Source organism: Calliphora vicina, chromosome 5, assembly GCF_958450345.1.
Source record: "Calliphora vicina chromosome 5, idCalVici1.1, whole genome shotgun sequence".
Classification (NCBI taxonomy): domain Eukaryota; kingdom Metazoa; phylum Arthropoda; class Insecta; order Diptera; family Calliphoridae; genus Calliphora; species Calliphora vicina.
The window spans coordinates 36963434-36987177 of NC_088784.1; the positions used below are offsets into that span (position 1 = coordinate 36963434).

The 23744-nt window shown below is 29.3% G+C and overlaps 1 protein-coding gene across 1 annotated transcript; it reads left to right on the forward strand.

Annotated features, from left to right (window-relative positions):
• The first annotated feature begins 9794 nt into the window (after positions 1-9794).
• Positions 9795-15137, forward strand: LOC135961178 (uncharacterized). The gene has a single exon (XM_065512674.1). The coding sequence runs from the start codon at positions 9795-9797 to the stop codon at positions 15135-15137; it is 5343 nt and encodes a 1780-aa protein (XP_065368746.1).
• Positions 15138-23744: the final 8607 nt, after the last annotated feature.

Sequence of the window (23744 nt, forward strand, 5' to 3'; positions counted from 1 at the left end):
GTAAAATAAACTGAATAAATTGTTAAATTTGTATATGAATTTCAAGTAGTTATGCGTATTTTTACAGACGTATAAACTTTACATATGTATATTAGGATGGACCTTATATCGGATATTTTAGATTTTCGGTGATCTCAAGGTCCAAAACGGTCATGTAAAAACTCAGTGGAGAACATTTTAGAAAAAATGTTTAATTTTCGAATTTTTCTGAAAATTAAAAACAGTAAATTTGAAAAAATACAAATAAAGTTTCTATATTTCATTGCTGTTTAAATATAAAAATTTTTTAGAAACCCGGTTTTTCAGTTGACAGACTTCGAAAAAACCGGTTTAACCGGTTAACCGACATGGAAAGAAATTAATTTAAAACTTTAATTTTTAGTTATTAGCCGTCAGTAATGATTAATATTTAATAACTATAAATATGTAAAAGTGCTAAGTCCATTTTATTTTATAAAAATTTCAAAATTATTATCTCAGTACTAATTGGTTTATTCATTAAATTTCAACCAAAAAATGTACATTTTTTATCACCTTTCAACTTTCTGAAAAAATTATTTATAAAATGCAAACACACTTCTGAACTGTGATTATTTCATTATTAATCATAGCATATAAGTAATAAAACTTCATTAACAGATTTTTAACCTAAGCTGACGAAATAATAACCTTTAATAAATTATTTAATTTATGGAAATTTCATTTAAAAAAATGTTTAAAATTAAAGATTTTGGATTTGAAATATTTATTAAATTTTATGATTTTTTTAGTATAATTTCAGAAAATTATTTTATATTTAAATACATTTGTAAAAATTAGAAACAAAAGCTATTTATAATTGAAATTTTTTTATAACATTTATTATACCCTACACCACTATAGTGGGGAGGGTATAATGCTTTAGTAACCCTCTAACCGGCCAATTTTATTTTGAGGTAAAAAAATATACCAGGTTATTGTTTGAATAAAAAAAAATACGTTGGAATAAAAAAAACAAAAGGCAAGTGCGCGTTCGTATTTATCACAATAAGTAAATTGTTAGTCTCTTTACACATATTTACGTTATAACGCGAAAAATAATCAAAGCAGCATTACATACATTTAACATACCCCGCCTAAAGGCAGCCTTGCCGGTTAGAGGGTTAAAGTATACCGATCGACTTAGAATCACTTTCTGAGTCGATTAAACGATGGCCGTCCGCCCGTCTGGCTGGCTGACTGTTGTCCATGTAAACCTTGGCTCAAAGTTCAGGTCTCAAGTTTGAAGATATTTCGATTAAATTTGGTATATATTATTTTTTCGGCCCAAGGATAAAGCTTATTGAAACTGGCTGAAATCGGTCCATTATTTCACCTAGCCCCTATACAAATGCCCTCCGGAAATTGTACTTTATCGGTCATAAATGATTAATTTATATATGTATCTTCACAAATTTCGCTCCAAATAAGTTTTAAATATACGGAATTCGTGTCACCAAATTGTGTTACGATCGGTCCATAATTAGTCATAGCTCCCATATAATCCAGCTTCCGAAAATCAATTTAATGAATAAGTAAAAAAAATATTTCTGCTTTGACTTAACTGTTTTTTTTCCGGTTTTGTAAACCGGTTTCTACAAAAAGACGGATTTCGGGTTATTCAACAAACCGGATTATTATTTTGTATGTACACTCAGGTCTCGTTTTATGCGATAGATGCTTTCCAAAAAAAATCGCATAAATTGAATTCGCATAAAACGATACTCTAGCTTCATATAAAAACTAATGATTCGTTCCAAAATTCTGAAAAACCGCATAAATTCAGATTTTAATTAAAAAACAGAACAAACTCGCATAAAAAAAATCAACAAAAATATATTTATTTAATTTACTTAAACAATAAAAACAAAATACGTTAAAAAAAAATAAACAAAAATATTTTTAATTACAGAATAAGTGAAAATGATCCAAAAAAATTAGCTAACACATTTTTTAAGGAAATTATGTAAATATGCATGATTAATCTGAATCACTGAATAATTGTCTGCATCGGTTTGGAATTGGTTCAACGTCACTTTCAGGACTAGATGATATAATCATATTGTCATCATATGGTAAAATATCATTTTCATCACTAGAATTAATCTAGTGAATAGGGGACGAAATCGAAGAATTTTTAGGAGCTTTAATTGCTTCTTTACTTGCAAAATAATTAGTCATTAAACTTCGCGATTTTGAATTTTTAAGTTGCTTATTCAACTCTTGATAACAGATCAGTCAGTACGCGGTGAATCTTTAATTCCCTTTCCGTATCTGAATCTATATTAAGAATTTGATTTTGTAAAAAACAAACTATAACCATTATATCAGTAATGCAAAATTGGTTTAATTTAAAAAATGTAAAAAGGTAAAGCCGTTAAGGGCTCGGTTATGTAAATGAAGAATTAAAAAAAAGCTTTAAAAACCATCCAAAATTTCAAAATCTTTTAAAATTCTAAAAAAAAAATCTAATTTAAAAATCACATAAATTTGAATCCGCATAAAACGAAATTTTGTTTTTGTAAAAATATTTCCTAGATGTCAAAGGGCTAAAAAAATTGACTGCTAAAATCAAAATAAAAAAATAGTTTATACCTCAATTTTTAAATTATTAAAGACGGATAAAACCCGGTTATTCGAATCGGTTATTGATAGAAAAACCGGTTTTTAAAAATTACGCTTTTTCGAATTATTCCAAAACCGTTTTTTTGTATATGTCGAATATTTGATAACTCTAATTGGGAGCATCGAAAAAGTGAAAAGTAAGGCCCTCCCTAATGTTCATTTAAATATGCATTTATTGAATGTATGTAGGTGGTGTCTGTTTGTACGAATGTATGAAGATTTTAACAATTTAAATTTATGAAAACTTTCTAAATATTAAAAAAAAAAATTACAATATAAATATACTCGTATCATAAACATACTTGGAAATACATATAAATTTTAAAATGAAATTGTGTATAATATACAAAAGACGCCAGTTTTAAATCGTTTCCATTTCAAAGTCGTAGTTAGAAATTACAATTTATTTTTAATAATATCAAGCACTACCCTAATATCTATCAATATTCACCATAAGTAATATGGTAATATAATACATATTTTCCCAATGACACTGATTGCCAGTAGTTTCCTATTTCATGTTTAATTTTTTTTTCGTTTTCTTTTTATAAATAGCAAAAATATGCGAGAAGGAGAAATTGTAATCCGTAACCAATTTAAAATGGTTTTAAAGCAATCGTGATATATTACCAACCATAATGCAGTGGTTATGTACACATTTAATGTATTTGACAGTTTATTTTTTTTATTTTATACCAACTACTAAAAGTTGAAAGTGTCTTTATTTCAGCCATTCGCTAAGGCTGACTTTACACTAGTTGAGTTGAAAAACTGAGATGCGTTCAGACAGTGGTATTTCTCATTAACATATTCCAAGAATATTTTCAAATATAATGTGTATAAAATTAGATAGATTTTAAACTTTCAGATGACATCAAGCTGACAATTTATCATTCAATTTAGAATTAAGTTATTTAGTGTTAAGCAAAAAAACATATTTTGCTTCAATTTGTTATTATAACTCCGAAACTACTGAGCCGATTGAAACACAATATATAAAAGTATTAAATTTTTTAAAAAAATTCTATACATAGTAGGGTGATCGGCCCGGTTTTTAATAACCGGTTATTTTGGTAAGGTCGGTGTCGGTTTTTTTGAAAGGCTCAAATTTCGAATATCGATGAAACCGAGTTTTTCTCCTCGAATAGCGGGTTTTTTCTAAAAGTGTGTTTTTATGAGTTTTAGTGTATTAAAAGTTTTAAAAAATATTAAAAATCCAAAAAAATTAAAACAAATACTTGAACTATTTTAGAAGACTTTTTATATTTAGAAAATGTCACAAGTGATCTGGTAAGCCTGAAAACTTACTCAATGATTTGTTTTCTATATGTCCTACAAATACACTGAGTAAAATATGATTTACTATACTCCAAAGCATTTAAACTGTGTTTTACTTATTCCTAAGAGATTATTTTAACTTCATAAGGTCTTCAAATTTACTGTCGTTAACGATCTTCGGTTCAAATTTGACCCAAATAGAAAAAACCTAATATAGTTGTTGACATTTGAAATTAAATAAAATTCATAAAATATCAATCACTCACTTTTAGGAAATTAAATATTAATTTCAAAATGGGTCAAATTAAAAAACCGAAGACCTTGTGAATAAAACATTTTTTCAGTTTTTCTTCTTATTTCTGGGCGTTTTAATATTTAAAAAAAAAAAAAAAACGGTTAACCGGTTATTACAAAAAAAACCGAAACCGGTTTATATTAAATTGCAATTTTTCGAAGAAACCGAAAACCGGTTTCTAAAAAATGTCGAGGAATCGATCACCCTCATATATAGAATTTTTGCTGTTGGCCTGTGTAATTAACATATTTATGGGGGTTAGGTGAAATCATGGACCGCTATCGCCCATTTTCTATACCAAACAAACCTTATCAATAGAGGCTATTTGCTAAAAATGTCAGCCAGCTAGCTCCTTTCGTATTTTTAACAGACAGACAGGCGGACATATCTAGATCGTCTTAGAATCTTATGAGGACCCAGAATATATAAACTGTTTGGTTCTATGACCAATATTCCGATATGCTACAAACGGAATGACGAAATCAATATACCCTCCATCTTTATTGAAGGTAAAAAAAACTGTTAATATTGCCTAACCTCTCAAGTTGTCATTAAGACAAGAGAAATAATTGAATGGTTGTTTCCATAACAACGAAATTGATTATGTACCAACAAAGAAAATTTGCAACCTATACAAGAACATTGGTTATTTATATAATTAAAGTTGTTTAAACTACGGTTTAAACCATATTTAATTGAATTTTTTTTTATTTTATTTTTATCAATTTTATTAATTGAATTTTATAATATTATTTGAATTTTGTACTATTAATTGTATTTTATTATTGAATGAATTGTATTAAATGAATTGTGTTAGCTATTGAATTTATATACATAAAATCAATTATTACTGAATTGTTAATATTTTTAAATGAAGTTAAATAAGTACTACCTTAATATTTAACATAATAATTAACTACAATATTAGTAATTAAGTACGATTAGAATAATGTTGCTAACGGTATGTTAGCTATACATAAGAGATTCCAAAACATCTTCGGGTTTTGGAAGTTAAAACTAGGTTTCCTTATTAAAAACAAAATTATAATTTGTCACTTCTTACCTAGCAACAGAAGCCTTAAGTTGCATATTTTACAACCCTTTTTTTATTTTAAATAAACATTAATTTTATTTATAACGTTTACCGAAAAATCCTTGGCTTTATAAATTTTGGTCACACATATACACTAAAAAGGTAAAGTACCCATCACAATTGTACATATATGTCTCAATATATGTACATATTAACAACAATAATAACCCATTTTACCTTTTCTCTATCTTCATATATCAATAACCCAATAATTATATTCGCTTTATGAGTGAATATAATTATTCATTTTCTCCCCAAAATAATATTAGCCTTCAACTTAATAAAGGAGAAAATTTAAATATAATTTGTTTCCCCATACAAATTATTTCATGGTCCTTAACAAAAATTGAACTGGTCACCTCAGCTCAAAAGAAGTCGGCACAAACAAAGAAGAACAAAGAAGAACAAAATAACTCAACTAGATCAACGTTATGAGGTAATGAAAAATTTCTCACGCTCAATTACATTAGTTCAAACAAAAGGTTGATGCTGTAAGTACAAAACCCCAAATTAAAAAGTAAAAGTGTAAGTTAAAATAAAAAAGCCGTCGGCAAAACAAAAAAAAGAAATACATAAAAAAAAAGTAAAAGTGTAAGTTAAAATAAAAAAGCCGTCGGCAAAACAAAAAAAAGAAATACATAAAGTGAAAAAGTGCAAGTTTAAGAAATAAAATAACAAAAAAAAAAAAAACAAATTAAGAAAAAAAAATTAAAAAATACATACATAAAGTTTAAATAAATGAAAAAATTAACAAAAATTGAAAAAATACATATAAATATAAAGAAAACAAAATTAAACAAAAAGTGAAGAAATCGAACAGAAACTTAAAAAATCAAAAAAAAAAACAACATAAAATGGAAAGAAACGTGAAAATTTAAGAAATTAAATAACAAAAAGTGAAAAATTAAACGAAAATTGAGAAAAAAAAAAACTGAACAAGAACTGAAAAATTTGAAAAAAAAGTTAACAAAAAAATGAACGGAATTGAACAAATTTAACAAAAATTGAACAAAAAGTGAAAAAAAATTGAAAAAAAAAAAGAGTTTAAACAAATTTAACAAAAGTCAAAAGAAGTCAAAAAATAAGAAATTGCCTAAAAAAAAAAAAAAAAATTTTTAAAAATTAGGAAAAAGAAAAGAATAAAAGTAATTTAAATTAAAAATTAAGAAATTTATGAAAATGAAAAGAAAAAATTTTCAAGGTTAAAAAGCCAAATAATATAAACTAAGAAAATTAAAAGAAATTGTGAAAAAAAAAAGTGCCGTTAAAACATAAAAAACATACACATATAATAAGAAAACAAAAAAAAAAAACAAAAAGTGCCGGTAAAGGAAAAAAAAAGAAAGTGCCGTTAAAATTCATATACAATAAATTTCACTTAAAAAATACATAAATATATTGTTATATACATAAATACATAAAAAACATACAAATATAATAAAATAAATAAAAAATACCGTTAAAAATATACGTATGAAGATATAAGATTAAGTTCTAAAAATAAATAATATTGTTATATACATGAATACATAATCTCATACATATATATGTACATACAAATAAAATTAATTACCCAAAAAAGTGATTTTAATAAATATTGCAAGATAAATTCCCTTATATGTACATATATATATATAATAAACGGAATTCTATAAAACATACATAATTCGGTTTACATACCTTAAAAAGAAAAAAATTTTTATAACGGATACCCTAACTGTCTTTATTTTTTCAACAAAACGAATACCCTAATTGTTTTTTCATATACAACACAAAGCATACATACATATTTGTAAGAAAAAAAAAACGTGAGAAAATAAGAATTAAGATAAAATAAAATGAAAATAACAGTTATAATAAATAAATAAAATAGGAAAAAAAGTAAAAAACACAAAACTACAAAACAGAAACAAGAGAATTGGTTTCTTCTGCATCTCTCCCACTCAAAAAACCAAAAAAGGAAAACAACATAAAAGCTCAAACATCCCAGCCACAACAACCAAAGAAGCTCAATATCAATTAAGATCTCTTGAAGTAAGAGAATCTAGAATATCTCTGGAGGTAAGAGATTCATCAAGTCTCAAGTAAGTAATCTCTATATGTATTATACAAACAGACCTACATCAATTTTACACTCAAACATTTAATGTGTGTAATTTAATTTCTACAAAAAATTCAAAATATAAAAAAAAAAAAATATAATGTAAATTATTATAATAATATAAAATATAATAATAAATAACATTTTAACAAAAAATAAATTTATTTGATTTAAAAATTGCGGTTTTGAAAAATATTTATACAGTTTTTCACAGTATTCTTGTGTTTAAGTAAAGTGTACAAAATTCTCTTTAAGAATCAAAAATACAGTCCACTAAATATAGGGTTCGCAACTCCGGTTTACAAAATCCCTAATTTGTGATTATTTATACCCGAAAATCCCAACGATAGAAAAGAAAATTAGAAAATTCCAAATTGTGTGAAATAATATTGCGATAGTGTGTATTAGCGAATGTGGTGTTTATTCTGCCTAATAAGTAGAATAGAATTAAAAACGTATATGTATTTAAAGTTTAAATTCTAAAACATAACTAAGAATACATATGCAGCCACACAAAACACAAACTTGAAGTGGAAATAGCAAATGTGGTGTTTATTCTGCCTAATAAGTAGAATAGAATTAAAAACGTATATGTATTTAAAGTTTGAATTTTAAAACTTAATTAAGAATACATAATACAGCCACACAGGATACAAACTTGAAGAAAAAATTTATACACTACAATTCTATATAAGTAATCGGGAAATAAGAGAATTGTACATTACACAATAACAAATATATTACGAAACAAAAGTTAATAAAATATTTAACTACTAACCATTTATCTCAGTAATATTTTAAAAATTTCAAATGTATATAACCCTATAATCATTCGTGCCGGTAAAAAATTTAAGTGCGTTCTCTATATTAACTTGCAAATCTCGCCGGTAAAACATTAAGTGCGTTCTCTTGAGTAAAATACAAATAAAAAACTTGTTGGAACGTTGTCACTCTCTTTAATGTAGATGAACAAACAAAGAGAATAACACGTATACAATAAAAGAAATGAAATTTACAATTAAAAACTGTTGAGTTGAATTTCTTTATACAAGTGTTTATTGTAGTATATTAAAAAACCCAAAACAACAATTTTTCAAGAATTAACAGTTATTTTGCTCATGGTTTGGTTTGTATAATTTTATACAGTAAAAGGTACCTACAATTTTATAAATCAATTTACTAAGGAAATTTATTTTGTTTAATTTTATACAGTAAAAGGTACTTGCAATTTTCATAAACCAATATACCAAGTAAATTTATACAGTAAAAGGTACATGCATTTTCCCAAACCAATTTAAAAAAGTAAATTTATTTTATTTAAAATAAAATTCTTAAAGTATTTACAAAATAGAATTCAAAAATTATTTCAATTAGAATTTTATAAAAGTTAAAATTCATAATAATCGGAAAAATTTTATAATACAAAAGAATTTAAAAATTCATAATAATAAGAATATTCTCTAAAAGAATAAATTTAACATAAAAGGAAAATTTTAATCTCAACAAATTTAAATAAATTTAATTTGCAAATGAAGAATTCTAAAATTTTAAATATTTCTATAAAAATTTTGTCTCATAATAAATAATTTTTTTCTAAAAATCAAATTTCAAAAAAAAAAAAAAAAAAAAATAAAAATCAAATTTAATGATTAATACTAAATCCACTTAATAAATTGATTACGGAATAATTTTCCTATTTGTTCACAATTAACCGCTTAAGTGGTATCTCTGAAACAAATTCACAAAATTGTCTCTATAAAAATCAGAATACCACATAGTACACAAAAATTTTAATGAAATTAAAATTGATAAAAATATTAGTCTACATAGGTACTAATAATTGTTTAAACCGCTTCATTATCAATCTCATTGTTTCATTAAAACTAATTTTTTCGATTATAAGTGTATATTCTATTAATTTTGTTTTACTAGATTACAACTATCTAGTGCATTTACCCCATAGCTAAGCTATCACAAAAGGATATAGAAAAAACACTCTGTAATTAACCGCTGCTCCCATTTGTGTACAAACTATTTTATACTTAATACAAAATTCTAATGATATACTAAAAAGTGAACAAATAAATAGGATTTATATCTCTTGTTTTCTTTTATACTAGTACAGGATCTAGTACGATAATTAAATAACATTATATTTCGAAAAATTTAAAATTAATTAAATACAAATTTAATTATTAAATACAAATTTAATTATTCTCTAAAAATTAAAATAAAATTTGTTCTAAACTAGAAAAATTTAACTGCACATCTCAAAAGTTTATATCTCAATATAATACTTTATAATTTAAAAATTTTACTCTGTATAACCACAGAAACCTAATTCCTTGAATAAAATACAATATCAAGTACAATTATCAAACAAAATGCCGCGTGAAACAGAAAATTCACCTGCAGCTGATAGGTCATTTAATCCATCCTACAAAGATTATTTTAAATTTGATTGTGAACATTTGCTTCAGTATTGTGGAAAGGTGAATGAGAGCCGAAGAGAAGATCAAAACGAATCTATATTAGAGGCAAGGTTAAAAGAAATAGATGCAAGATGGACAAACGTAGATACTTCATATCAAAAGGTAATGTTATCTCAAGATGACGTAATTGATGCAGAATTTAAGAACCAAGCAAGAGAGGAATTTGATGCTTGTAATGACGCATATGTACAGAGCACATCACAAATTTTTGAAATTCTTAAAAGTATCCGCTTAGATACAGTACAAATGCCAATGTTCCAATCAACATCTCGTCACTCTGTCCCAAATCAAAATCCAATGAGCGATAATTCAAGTATTTGCATTAAACTCCCCCCATGCGACACAGAAATATTTAAAGGCAGTTATGAACAATGGCCCTCGTTTAGAGACATGTTCACCGCAGTTTATATAAATCATTCAAAACTTACTCCTGTAACTAAGCTATACCATCTCAGGAACAAGACAAGAGGCGAAGCAGGTGCTATAGTTAAACGATATCCATTATCTAATGATAATTTTGAATTAGCTTGGAATGCGTTAAAAACAAGATACGAAAACAAACGAGTTTTGGTAGATAACCAAATCAAAATCTTGTTTGATATACCAGCAGCAATTAATGAAGATAGTGAGTCCATAAGAAAAATACAGTCGTCAGTAAACGACTCATTAGCAACACTCAGAACTCTAGGGGTAGAAGTAAATAGTTGGGATCCCATTTTAATTCGTTTAATATCAACAAAATTACCAGATTGTACTTTAGAACTATGGGAGCAATCACTGACTTCCCCTCGTGAACTACCAAAATGGTCACAAATGTCACAATTTTTAGTTGACAGATACGAAGCGGTAGAGCGGCTAACAAGCATAAAAACCACAAAAGACAGTTTTACACTGTCTAATACGAAAAAACATAATATTCAAACATATACATCCCAAGAAAACATAAACACAAATTGCAAACTATGTAATAATGTACATTATTTAAGAAATTGTCCCAATTTTAGAACTTTTTCAACACAACAAAGAATAGATTATGTTTTCAAAAATAAAATATGTAACAATTGTTTAAGTCCTTCACATATTAAGGCAAATTGTAAAAGTAAAAGAACATGTTTTTACTGCAAAAAAGATCACCATTCATTATTGCATATTGCACACAAATCATCAAATGTACAAAAAACATCTGAAAATACTCAAACCAATGGTAATGGTAATCAAAATAAAAATATTGTTCAAAATACAAATACACAAACAGAACAGCCAAGTAATTCTTACAAAGATGAACTTCCAACTACCTCACGGCGTGTTCAAGCAAACTGCTCTACGAGCAACGAAAACATTTTATTGCGTACAGCATTGATGCAAATAGAGCATCAAGGCGAAGTTTTCACGATAAGAGCTTTAATTGATCCAGGCTCTCAAAGAACCTTCATAACAGAAAGAATAAGAAGTCGGTTACAGTTGCCTTATAGAAATTCATATTTTGAAATTATTGGAATAGGAGGTCAAAAACAATCAGCTAAAAAAGAGTGTGATTTCACATTATTTGCAAGAAAATATAATCTGAGAGTCCCAATTAAAGCAATTGTTTTATCAAATGTTACTAAAACACTTCCAGCTGTTACGTTTAATGTCCCATATTCAGCAGAACTTAGAAAATTGGATTTAGCAGACCCGAATTTTAATAAATCTTCCCAAATTGATCTTATTCTTGGCAATGATTATGAACATTGTCTAAACCTCGAAGGGATAAAGAAAAATATATGTGGCCAAACATCAGCTTACAAAACTATATTTGGATGGGTGCTTAGTGGACCGATGAAAACGAAAACCGTTCAAACATTCACAACTGCTGTCACTTCATCAGAATCTTCAGAACTCAGCACACTATTGAGAAAATTTTGGGAGCAAGAGGAAATACCAAAAACTCGCTTTAAATCCGAAGAAGATGAATTTGTTGAACAATTTTTCACTAAAACAACTACTCGAAGCAAAGATGGACGATATATGGTAAGGCTACCATTCAAAAAGGAATATCCCGAATCGGTTTTCTTAGGATCGTCTAGATTCATCGCACTCGCTCAATATGCCAGTATGGACAAAACATTAGGAAAAAATAAAGAATTGCAAGCTGAATATAAAGCTGTTTTGGATGAGTATTTAACTCTCGACCATATGGAAGAAACAACCTCAAACGAAATCAATTCTGAAGGTAAACATAGCTCTTTTTATTTGCCCCATCACGCGGTCGTGCGACCAGAACATAAAACTACAAAGGTAAGAATTGTGTTCAATGCCTCTAGGAAAACAAAATCCAAATTTTCACTAAATGATGTTCTGTACACTGGTCCTACAATTCAAAATGATTTAATAACTGTAATTCTGAATTGGAGAAGATATAAATATGTGTTCAGTGGTGACATACAGAAAATGTATCGTCAAATCCTAGTTCATCCAGACGATAGAGCATTCCAGAGAATTTTATATCAACCTGAACCAAATGGCCCTATTAAAGATTTCGAATTGAAAACAGTAACGTTTGGAGTAAATTGTGCGCCTTTTCTAGCAATTCGTACGTTACATCAACTCGCTTCAGACTCAAAAGCCGAATCCCCCCAAGCATCATCAATTTTAAGGTACGAAACTTATGTAGATGATATTTTAACTGGAGGTTATTCAATTGAAGAAACTCGTTACGCACAAAATCAGCTAATTAAAACTTTAAAATCTGCTGGATTTTTACTCAAGAAGATAACAGCAAACGATGCTCAATTATTATCAGATTTACCAACAGAGGATATATATGATTCAGATTTTTTACGTTTCCACGAAACTAGCTCAACTAAAACTTTAGGCATAAAGTGGAACGCAATCACAGATACATTTACTTATAATTTCTCATCAATAAGTCCTTCTACGAAAATAACAAAACGCCAAGTTCTATCATCTGTCGCAAAACTATTTGATCCAGCTGGATGGCTAGCTCCTATAGTAATCAGAGCAAAAATATGTATGCAGCAATTATGGTTAGACGGTATAGAATGGGACGAAGAAATTAACGCGGAATCTCTACAAAATTGGAACGAGCTAGTTCAGGACTTGTCTGAAGTTGAACTAATATCAATTCCTCGTTGGATTCAACTTATGCCTAGCGACACAATCCAAATTCACGGATTCTGCGATGCATCGAAATCCGCATATTGTGCTACTGTATACATTCGGTGCCAAACAAAAACTCAAAACACATTCTCAAATTTATTGGTAGCAAAAAGTAAAGTAGCCCCTTTACAAACTGTTTGCCTCCCGCGCTTAGAGCTTAATGGCGCAGTGCTATTAGCAAATTTAGTTAATTATGTAAAAAATTCTATCAATTTCAGTAATAGCGAGATATATTTATGGTCGGACTCAGCTATAGTCCTAGGATGGTTATCAAAACCACCTTCATCGTGGGAAACCTATGTGGCGAACAGAACAGCACGAATACACGAATTAATGTCTGATGTCACATGGCGACATGTCCCAACACATGATAATCCAGCTGATCTGGGCACACGAGGTTGTAAAGCCCAACATTTGGTAAATAATTCACTTTGGTGGAATGGACCATCATGGTTACAAAAACCTTCATCAGAATGGCCCAAAAGAAATATTTTAAATCGTAGCTCAGAAGATAAAGAAATACAATCTCTACATGTTCAGATTGAAGCAAATGATATATTGGACAATTTTTCATCATACAGTAGAGCTTTACGTGTAATATGCTACATTTTCAGATTTTTTCATAATACAACGAAGAAAATGCGACAAAATGTTGATGAAAATACTCAAGTCTCTTTGACACAAAATGAGATGAAATTTGTTAAATCGAGACTAATTGTTTTAGCTCAAAAAAAATTTTATAATGAGGAATATCAATGCGTTAATGAATCAAAAAATATTTCAAATAAAAGTCCTTTGAAAAGTCTAAATCCATTTATGGATAAAGACTCAATTTTAAGAGTAAATGGTAGATTATCCCAATCATCACTACCATATGGTGAACGTTACCCAATTATTTTACCAGGCAACTCCCGATTTTGCCAATTGTACTTACACCATTTGCATGAGTTTCTCTCTCATGCTGACTGCGGTCAAATGTACAGAATTATACAAACTGAATTTCTCATATTCAGGTTAAAACCACGTATCAAAGGAATAATACGTAAGTGTAAAAGATGTATAATGTATAAACAACAGCCAAGCTCTCAAATAATGGCTCCTTTACCTCCGGAAAGATGTACTCTCTCTCTTCCTTTCCAGGTAACAGGAATTGATTTTGCTGGACCATTCGAGACAAAAACATCGATTCTAAGGAAATCTCCAATAACTAAAGGATACGTAAGTGTGTTTGTATGTTTTAGCACAAAAGCTATCCATTTAGAGCCTTGTTCAGAGTTATCCTCAGCGGCGTTCCAAGCTGCTTTCGCTCGCTTCATCGGGAGGCGGGGGCTCCCCCAAAGGGTAGTTACAGACAATGGACGAAATTTCTTAGGAGCTAGTAGAACTCTTGAACGAGAATTTTCTGCGTTTGTCAAAAATAGTGCCCAAGATGTAGCTCAGAAATACATCACATACGGATTTGAATGGAAATTCATTCCACCTCACGCTCCTCATATGGGAGGCCTTTGGGAGGCAGCCGTAAAGAGTTTTAAATATCATTTTAAGCGAATTGCAGGTTCTCATAAATTTACATTTGAAGAATTCGCTACAGTTTTAGCACGAATAGAGGGAGTACTCAATTCAAGGCCTATATCAGCAGTTTCGGAAGATCCCTCAGATATCACAGCTCTAACGCCTGGACATTTTCTAAGAGGTGCCCCCTTGATGGCATTCCCTGAACAAGATTGTTCAAACATGTCGATTTTAAATCGATGGGAAAAACTGAAAGCCATACATCATCAATTTGCTCAACGTTGGAAAACTGATTATCTAAAATCACAACATAAAAGGTATAAGTGGAAAACCTCATGCAAAAATATGCAGATTGGTGATTTAGTTATTGTTATGGACGATCTACTACCACCTCATGAATGGAATCTTGGCAGGATCGAAAAAACATTTTCTGGTTCAGATGGTAATGTACGAACTGCCAACGTACGCACCGCTAGCGGTGTAATTAAGCGCCCTATTGTCAAATTATGTTACCTCCCTTTTTTAAATCAAGAGGAAGCTCAAGTTGACTCAAACCTTAAGTAATCCTCTCAAATATTTTCTTATAATTATTTCTAAAACAGTCTCAAATATTGTATTCAAAATTATTGTCATAATAAAGATTACCAATTATTCAAAACTCATTGCTGTTCAGTGGCTTTTACCCACATCCATTTATTATCCAACAATTTCCATATAACATACTAATTGAATTGTGTTTTCCTTATTATATACTTTCCCAGCAGGTCAAATCGACGACTGACAGCAACTCGGGTCCCCAATGAGACTCAAAACCCGACCGATGAGAGAAGCGTAGTCCCGAGGGATTTAGAAGTATACTATTGCATTATTTGCAAAGGGTATCACGGCCTCAAATTTTGCCGGAGATTCCGGAAAATGACGCCAGAAAGAAGACGTGACATTGTTGAGCGTCTTGGCTACTGTACCAATTGTTTGGCTCGAAGCCATACTATAAGGTCGTGCACCTCGATGGAGTCTTGCATAAAATGCAACCAACTCCACCACACCATGTTGCATCCATCGAGGACACGCAGCCCATCGCCCAACATGTCCACCGTCAGCAGTCGACGCAATCGGGATACCGAGACCCAGATAGAACCACACCAACAACCACTTCAACATCATCATCAACATCGTCAAATTCATCATCAGCGTCGTCAACATCATCATCAGCATCGTCAACACCGGAACAATCACCCTCGTCAGCCACATCATCGTCGTCATCAACGCCAACAGCCACATCATCGTCGTCATCAAACTCAACAACGTCATCAAACTCAACAACGTCATCAAACTCAACAACATCAACTTCAACAATCACCAGCTCCAGTTGTTTCAACTATCACACCACCAGTGCCAGATCAACATATCTTGGCTGAAGCTATAAAATCGCTGGCCAACGTATTATGCTTTCAAAGCAAGCCAGAATAAACCAGGCAAAGGCCGAGGCCGGCGCCATGTTTAAACTACGGTTTAAACCATATTTAATTGAATTTTTTTTTATTTTATTTTTATCAATTTTATTAATTGAATTTTATAATATTATTTGAATTTTGTACTATTAATTGTATTTTATTATTGAATGAATTGTATTAAATGAATTGTGTTAGCTATTGAATTTATATACATAAAATCAATTATTACTGAATTGTTAATATTTTTAAATGAAGTTAAATAAGTACTACCTTAATATTTAACATAATAATTAACTACAATATTAGTAATTAAGTACGATTAGAATAATGTTGCTAACGGTATGTTAGCTATACATAAGAGATTCCAAAACATCTTCGGGTTTTGGAAGTTAAAACTAGGTTTCCTTATTAAAAACAAAATTATAATTTGTCACTTCTTACCTAGCAACAGAAGCCTTAAGTTGCATATTTTACAACCCTTTTTTTATTTTAAATAAACATTAATTTTATTTATAACGTTTACCGAAAAATCCTTGGCTTTATAAATTTTGGTCACACATATACACTAAAAAGGTAAAGTACCCATCACAATTGTACATATATGTCTCAATATATGTACATATTAACAACAATAATAACCCATTTTACCTTTTCTCTATCTTCATATATCAATAACCCAATAATTATATTCGCTTTATGAGTGAATATAATTATTCATTTTCTCCCCAAAATAATATTAGCCTTCAACTTAATAAAGGAGAAAATTTAAATATAATTTGTTTCCCCATACAAATTATTTCAAAAGTAATTTTAAACAAGGCAAGAATGACAATGTTTTGAACTAAGTCGTATATATCCCGACAAATTCATTTACTCCTTTATCGGAATAACAACACATGTATGTGTTAAATATAAAAAGAATTCGAATTTAAAAAATTTTTAAAAGGCGATTTTTCGCTAATTTTTTGGGAAAAAAGTACGTTTTTTCTTTTCAAGTTAAGTTAAATAAATTTTGAAATTTATTTGCAGCAAGCCCGCAATTCCCAAAAAAGTGTTGAAAAATCCCAAAAATGGGAAAAAAGTACTTTTTTTCTTTTTAAGTTATCGCCAAAATCTTCTAAGAGGATGTATATGAAATTTATACTTTTTGAAAGGCTAACTTTTCATCAAATATTCGAAACGAAAAAAAAAATTTAAATTGTTGATAACGAGGGGAACAGGTCCATTCAAAATGCGTCTATTTTTTAAGTAAAATTAAATTTTAGGGCAAAAATTCTCAAATCACATATTCGATATCATATAGCCGATTTTAGATGGCCCAATATATTTTGTAAAGGGTTTCGATAACACCGACCCAATTCCCATTTTTGGGATTTTTCAACACTTTTTTGGGAATTGCGGGATTTCTGCAAATAAATTTCAAAATTTATTTAACTTAACTTAAAAAGAATAAAAGTACTTTTTTCCCAAAAACTATTTAAAATTTTTAAATTCAAATGCATAGAACATTGGATTCAGTTAGGATTTTTAAACAATTCTTTTTTTTGTTTGACACATACATTTGTTGTTAGTCATACAAAGAAAATGGAGAAAGTCGGGAAATATTTAGACCCGTTGTTATCAAAAAACTGGATTAGGGTGGGTAAAGATGTTGAAAATTTAATATTCAAATGCGAATATCTCCTAAGTTATAAGAGATAATTGATAGACACAGCCGAAGAAATAGGATCGTTTTAAAAATTGAACATACCCGAGGTGTCCTATTTTGGGGAACCCTGGCCGCACCCCTGGTGGGCCCATGCGGTCAAAATTCAAAACTTAAACTCGAAAACACTTCTTCTTTTCGCATGTCAAATTTCATTTCATCGGACTTCATCGGACTAAGGGTTAAGAAGTTACAGATATTTTTTCTTATACCACTGCGCAGCAGTGTGTGACTCCACTGCTGCACAGTGGTATAATTGACATTATATATGGTTCAGGAACTGATGACAGCTATGATTGTGATAGCTATGGCACTAGCTCAGAACAATCACCATCGAAAAGGTCTATATTTGATAATTTTTACTTGTAGATACTGTTTTGAAACTAATTTCAATTTACCATATAGGTTATGTTATCCATTTGTTTAAATTACGGACATAAAGTCGTTATTTTTCAAAGAAAATTTGTTTCATTTTTTTCAAATAAAAATTACGTATTTCATTTCTACGTGGTCAAACACTTTTGACTTTATTTTTTTAGACGTTTATGGCCAGAAAATTGGAAAATTGATGGAAAAAGAACAAATTAAAATTTTTTAAAATTTTAATTTTTAGTACTCTAATAAAATTTAACACAAATAAGTTGTATATATATACAAAAGTCCTGTCACCAAATCTTGTAACGATCGGTTCATAATTAGTCATACCTCCCATATAAGGCCCATTTCCGAAAATCATTTTAACGATTATATTTCTTAAAAATGTTGGTATTCAAATAAAATACAACACAAATACGTTTCATATATATATGAAACGTATATATATATGAATATGTATATAGAAGACATGCTACCTAATTTTATGGCGATTGGTCCAAATGGAAAGCAAGCAATTTGGTTTGTTAAACATTTTATATTAAATTAAATTCATTTAGACAAATTTGCTATTTGTTCCTTTCTAGAATTTAAATATTTGTTAAAAAACATAAATTTAAAACATCTTTCAAAAAAGTACCAAAATAATTACAATTTTATTTTTGTTAGAAAAAGTACTTTTTGATCATGTTGTAAAAATATAATTTTGATAATAAAAAAACTCATTTTAGTAAAAATTTATTATTATTATTAAAATATCACAGAAAATGTTTTAATGATGAAAAAAACTAAAATTTTAAAAAACAAGTTATTTGGTACGTTTTTGAATGATGTTTTAGAAAATAGTACATTTTTGGTGCTATTGCAAAAATTAAATGTTTGTTAATTACTGCTTATAAATATGGTGTAAACACCTAATATGCTTCAAATTGAAGAAATTATTTTATAGAAAATTAATCTAAATGTCATATAAATTTGAAAAACTTCAATAATTATTTAGTTCTTTTGAAAGAATCCTTATTTTTATCCCTATTTTCTATGCAATTTTTCACATATATCACAGCAACTAAACAACTAGATAAATGATTACAGATTACCTTTAATGCAACCGCATTTCCCATAAATCTATCTGCATTTGCAGTTTAACTTTAATTTGGCCACTATTTCCATTATTCTTATTCACGTGCTGCGGAGTATCGATATAAATAAGTTCAAATATGTTTAAATTTATTTGTGTGCACTTCGGTGAATGCAAAGAAAATGTTAACACGTGCTTCCACACATACGAATTCATATTCTTTTTATTTTTTTTTTATCTATAAATATTGGTATTTTTTCCTTTGGTTTGAATCTTAATACGGCAATAATGGTTTTTTATTGAAGTTGCAAAAAAGCAAAAAAAAAAATATATTTAATAAAAATGGAAAGCGAAAGAGCGAAAGAGAGATTATTATATAAGCATATTTTTCATTCGGTTTTTGTTAAATTGAAAAGAATGATTGTATGGCTTGGCAAAAGTCAATAAAAGACCATGATAAATGGGTTAGGAGCAGCATGTGTGATGGTCAATGGTGACCATACAATAGATAGTACATTGGCCAGTAGTTAGTGCATTTCTGCTGCATACAACCTGAATTACCCAGCAGATTTAAATCATTTTATTTCTATAAGTCTTTTCTAATAGAATCACTAGAAAATTTGTAATAATTTTCAGATAATTACATTAACTTTAACATTTTGCATTAGTTTTCAAAGCAAATAAAGAAACTGTAGGGTAAACATTTTGTTTGAGAATTAATTTAAAAAAGTTCGTTTGTGTTTTGTGAATTTCATCCATTGCATCATCAGCACAAGTATGAGGACGTGAGATGATTTCATTGGTAGAAAAAAATGCGCATCAACAATTAAATGAAACATATTGAACCATTTCAATGAAATTAATTTAAATTCATGAACGAGATACGGTGCTATACAAATGCGACCGGAATATTTTTAGTTCAATTGCTAAAATTGAGCACACACAGTTTCACATGACAATGACATATATATCGAATGAAAGAAAGGAAAAAGTCAAAATTTGTTATAATAAAATCCATTTTTCCAAATAATATGAGTTTTATTATTTCAGGAGTTAGAGAGTTTTATCTAAAGTTGTAGTTTAATTAACTGTATATCATGAAGTACAAAGTTACTTTGAATTTTTTTTTTCGAAACTGTATTTTTTAAGTTAAGTCAATCTTGCATTGATTGTGCAATACACTGAGTCTTACACATAAGATGTATAGATAAATATTGACTTTTGTCCACGTTTTGAAATCGGTTTCGTCCAACATTTTTCATTTTAAAGATGTTGTAAAGCGAGACTGTTTGTTTACTCACGTCAATTTATTAACAATCAAATTTTAGATAGCTTGGAGAAAAAAATTTCAACATTTTATTTTGTTAAGGATTAGAGGAATAATAATTCAATAATTCATGTTAAAATAATACGTTGAAACTTATTAAAGTTTTATTTTTATCTCAGCGTTGGTCGAAAAATGCCGAGGAAATGAGGCCAGAAATAAAACCGTAATACTCCATCATGACAACGCTCGGCCACAATTCCTGTGAAAAAGTATTTAGAATGAAGTGGTTGGGATGTTTTGCTTCAACCGCTTTATAGTCCTGACCATGCCCCGTCCGACTACTATTTGTTTCGATCGATGCAGAACGTTCTCTCTGGGATACACTTTACTTTGGAAAAGAGTGGGGCAGAATCAAAATTTTTTGGAAATAAATCTGGCATTTCTAAACGGCTCATCCGATCGGGATAAAAATTGACGCGGGCGTAGCCAAGGAGTTTAACTTATTAAAATGGGCCGTACAAATAATCCAGGGGCGGTGCTATGGGGGCTCAAAGTAGGGTACCTTCGACATGTTAAATTTTAAACACGTTAAATTTTTTTTGTTTCTTATCCGATTTCAAAGATTTTTATAGTTTTGGAAAGATTTTTATAGTTTTGGAAAGCGCTTGACTACGTCTTGAAAAAACATGCTTGCATGTGCTATTTATCTCTTATGATTTCGAAGTTATAGGCATTTCAAAATTTAAATTTTAAAATTTTAAAATTTTGCCATTCCTTGGTCCGCTTTTTGAAAAATATAGGTCGGACTTTTGCACCGAATGGAATAGAATATTTTTGTTGGTTAGACAACTAAATTGTTAATAACATACAAAAGATTTCAGAGCAATATCGATTATGGATCCTAAAACAAACGATTTTCAATTTAAGTATTCAAAAAATAGTTGATTTTGCTGTTTTTTGGGCGAAATTTTGACTTAACTCTTTTTTATTAAAAATAAACTTTCTTTAAATATATATATAAAAATTTAAATTTTTTCTGTAAGGTATCTTTACGTAGAACATTTTGGTATAAAAAACATGACCTATTTTTCGAGTATGTCGTTCCTACGCCCTTCGGAATGTGACCTATTCTTGATCAAAATTTAAATTTTGGGCCACATGTTCAAAAATCCCAAAGCTGGAAAGCAGTTTTAGAAACCTTGATGTGTTCCCTATTTATCCCCAAAGTATTTTCCCAACCCAGAAGGAAATGTGGACCCCATGAGCAAAATTGTATAAAATACCATTTTTGGGATTTTTGCTCCAATTTTTAGGAATTGTTTTGTTAATAAATAAAGATTTTAAAACTAAAATTTGTATTAAAATTTGAATAGGATTGCAAATATTAGGAACAATTTGATCCACATTCTGTTCCGAGTTTTATTTTTTTTTTTTTTTTAGATAAGTTAATTTTTTGTCTTACAAAAACAATTTCAAGTCAATATCTCAATTAGATTCAAAAATATGTCACTTTAAAACTCTGTCCATCAGAAATATTGCACTTTTTCATACTAAAAAATTTGGAAAATGAAAGATGAGTTAAGGTCATAGCTAACAATGGCCAATACATACTTTCAAAATATTTTTTTTTTTTAAATCCCGCATTATTTAGAATTTTATCACAAAATGTTGCTTATACATAATATGTATTTTAAAAAAGAAAATCGATAAACATTATTATTAGTATCTGGTAAAGAATTGGCCACTTGGGAGACCAGTTTAGGTACTATATTGATCATCTCCATTTATATGGCCTATTGCGTTCAGAATCCAGTGCAGATGAGATGTGGTGCTAATACTCATAACACGGTCTAGGAATGATCGGACATAAATGCAAGATAAGTCTTTGCTAGACATAATTTTATTTTATATCCTATATATTGTTACGAAATTGTACTTGAATTCAAATATAACGATTTTAACAGCTGATTTAAAATTGCATAATGCTTTCAAACAGCAGTGCCTCTCAAACTGTAACATATCTGTGGGTATTATCAACATTGAATAAAAGCTTTGAGTTGATCATTGATCGTAAGTATGACAACGCTGAATGTTTGCTGCGACTTGTATATTCGAATTCGAAAGCTCTAGAATTCATTGTAGAAAGTTCACGAGAGATGGCGTGTGTATAAATAGTGGCCATGGATGCAGTCGTGAGTTTAGTTTATCAGATACACTGTTCGAGTAAACATCAACGCTGTACCTTAAAGTGTGCTGTATTTTCAGTGAATTCTTGTACATTATAAAGTATGTGTGTATTAGAACACATACTGGCAATTTAAATTGTTGTTGTTTAACATTTTAAATAAATAAAGAGTTGTTACTATTATTAAACTACTAAACGGCTTTTATTTGCAATCAAAAGTATCTGGTTTATATAAAAGAAATAAACTAACGTTTTCAAAAGGTAAAAACATAACAATATTCTTAATTCCGGTTCGGAATCTACCTTCATTGTTTCAAATAGATGTGATATTTCCGTTGTTACGCTACTTAGTTCTATGTATTTTGATATGGTTAGGAAATTAGAGTTTCTTTATCTGATCAGCGCTATGTAGACTTCATGATTAAAGTCCCTCATTTGTTGCCACGGACAACAAATAGAAAGAGGACGAATTGCGATACGCAGAATGACATTATTTCAAGGACTCTCCCACCACTGCCGACTATTGAAAGAACGACTGTTATTCAGAGTTATTATGAGACCAGGCGTCTACTCAAAAACGTATCAACTACACCAAAATAATAGACCCTAGAAATCTTATTGTTTTCCATGGAAAAGTCTTTGTACTAAAAGGTGGGAAGATATTTCACACGAAACCTTCCTTCTGAAAACTCTATAGAGGCTGATTCATAATCAGCTGAGAATATCGATTGAAACCGATGTACTATCCGCCTCTTAACATGCCTACATTAAGGCCAAATCTGTTGGGACAGAGTCCAAAATCATGGGGAAAAATGTAAATGTAAATAATGTTACCCCATAATATCTTGCCTACTTGGCATCTATCAATCCATTATCGCCCTCCTAGGTAGACTATGTCATCTACTATGGGATGACAAATCGCGTGACCTCTCAAAGTGGGATTTATCAGCTTTACTGTTCACAGTGCTGATAGAGCTAAACTATTTAGGTTACAAAACTTGTCTCGTATGCAGATGATGTCTCAGTGGCAGTGTCTGAAAAATATCTGGGCATTATCTAGCAAAGAGTGGAATTGGTATTTCAGACACTCTCTGCCTGAAACATCAAGAG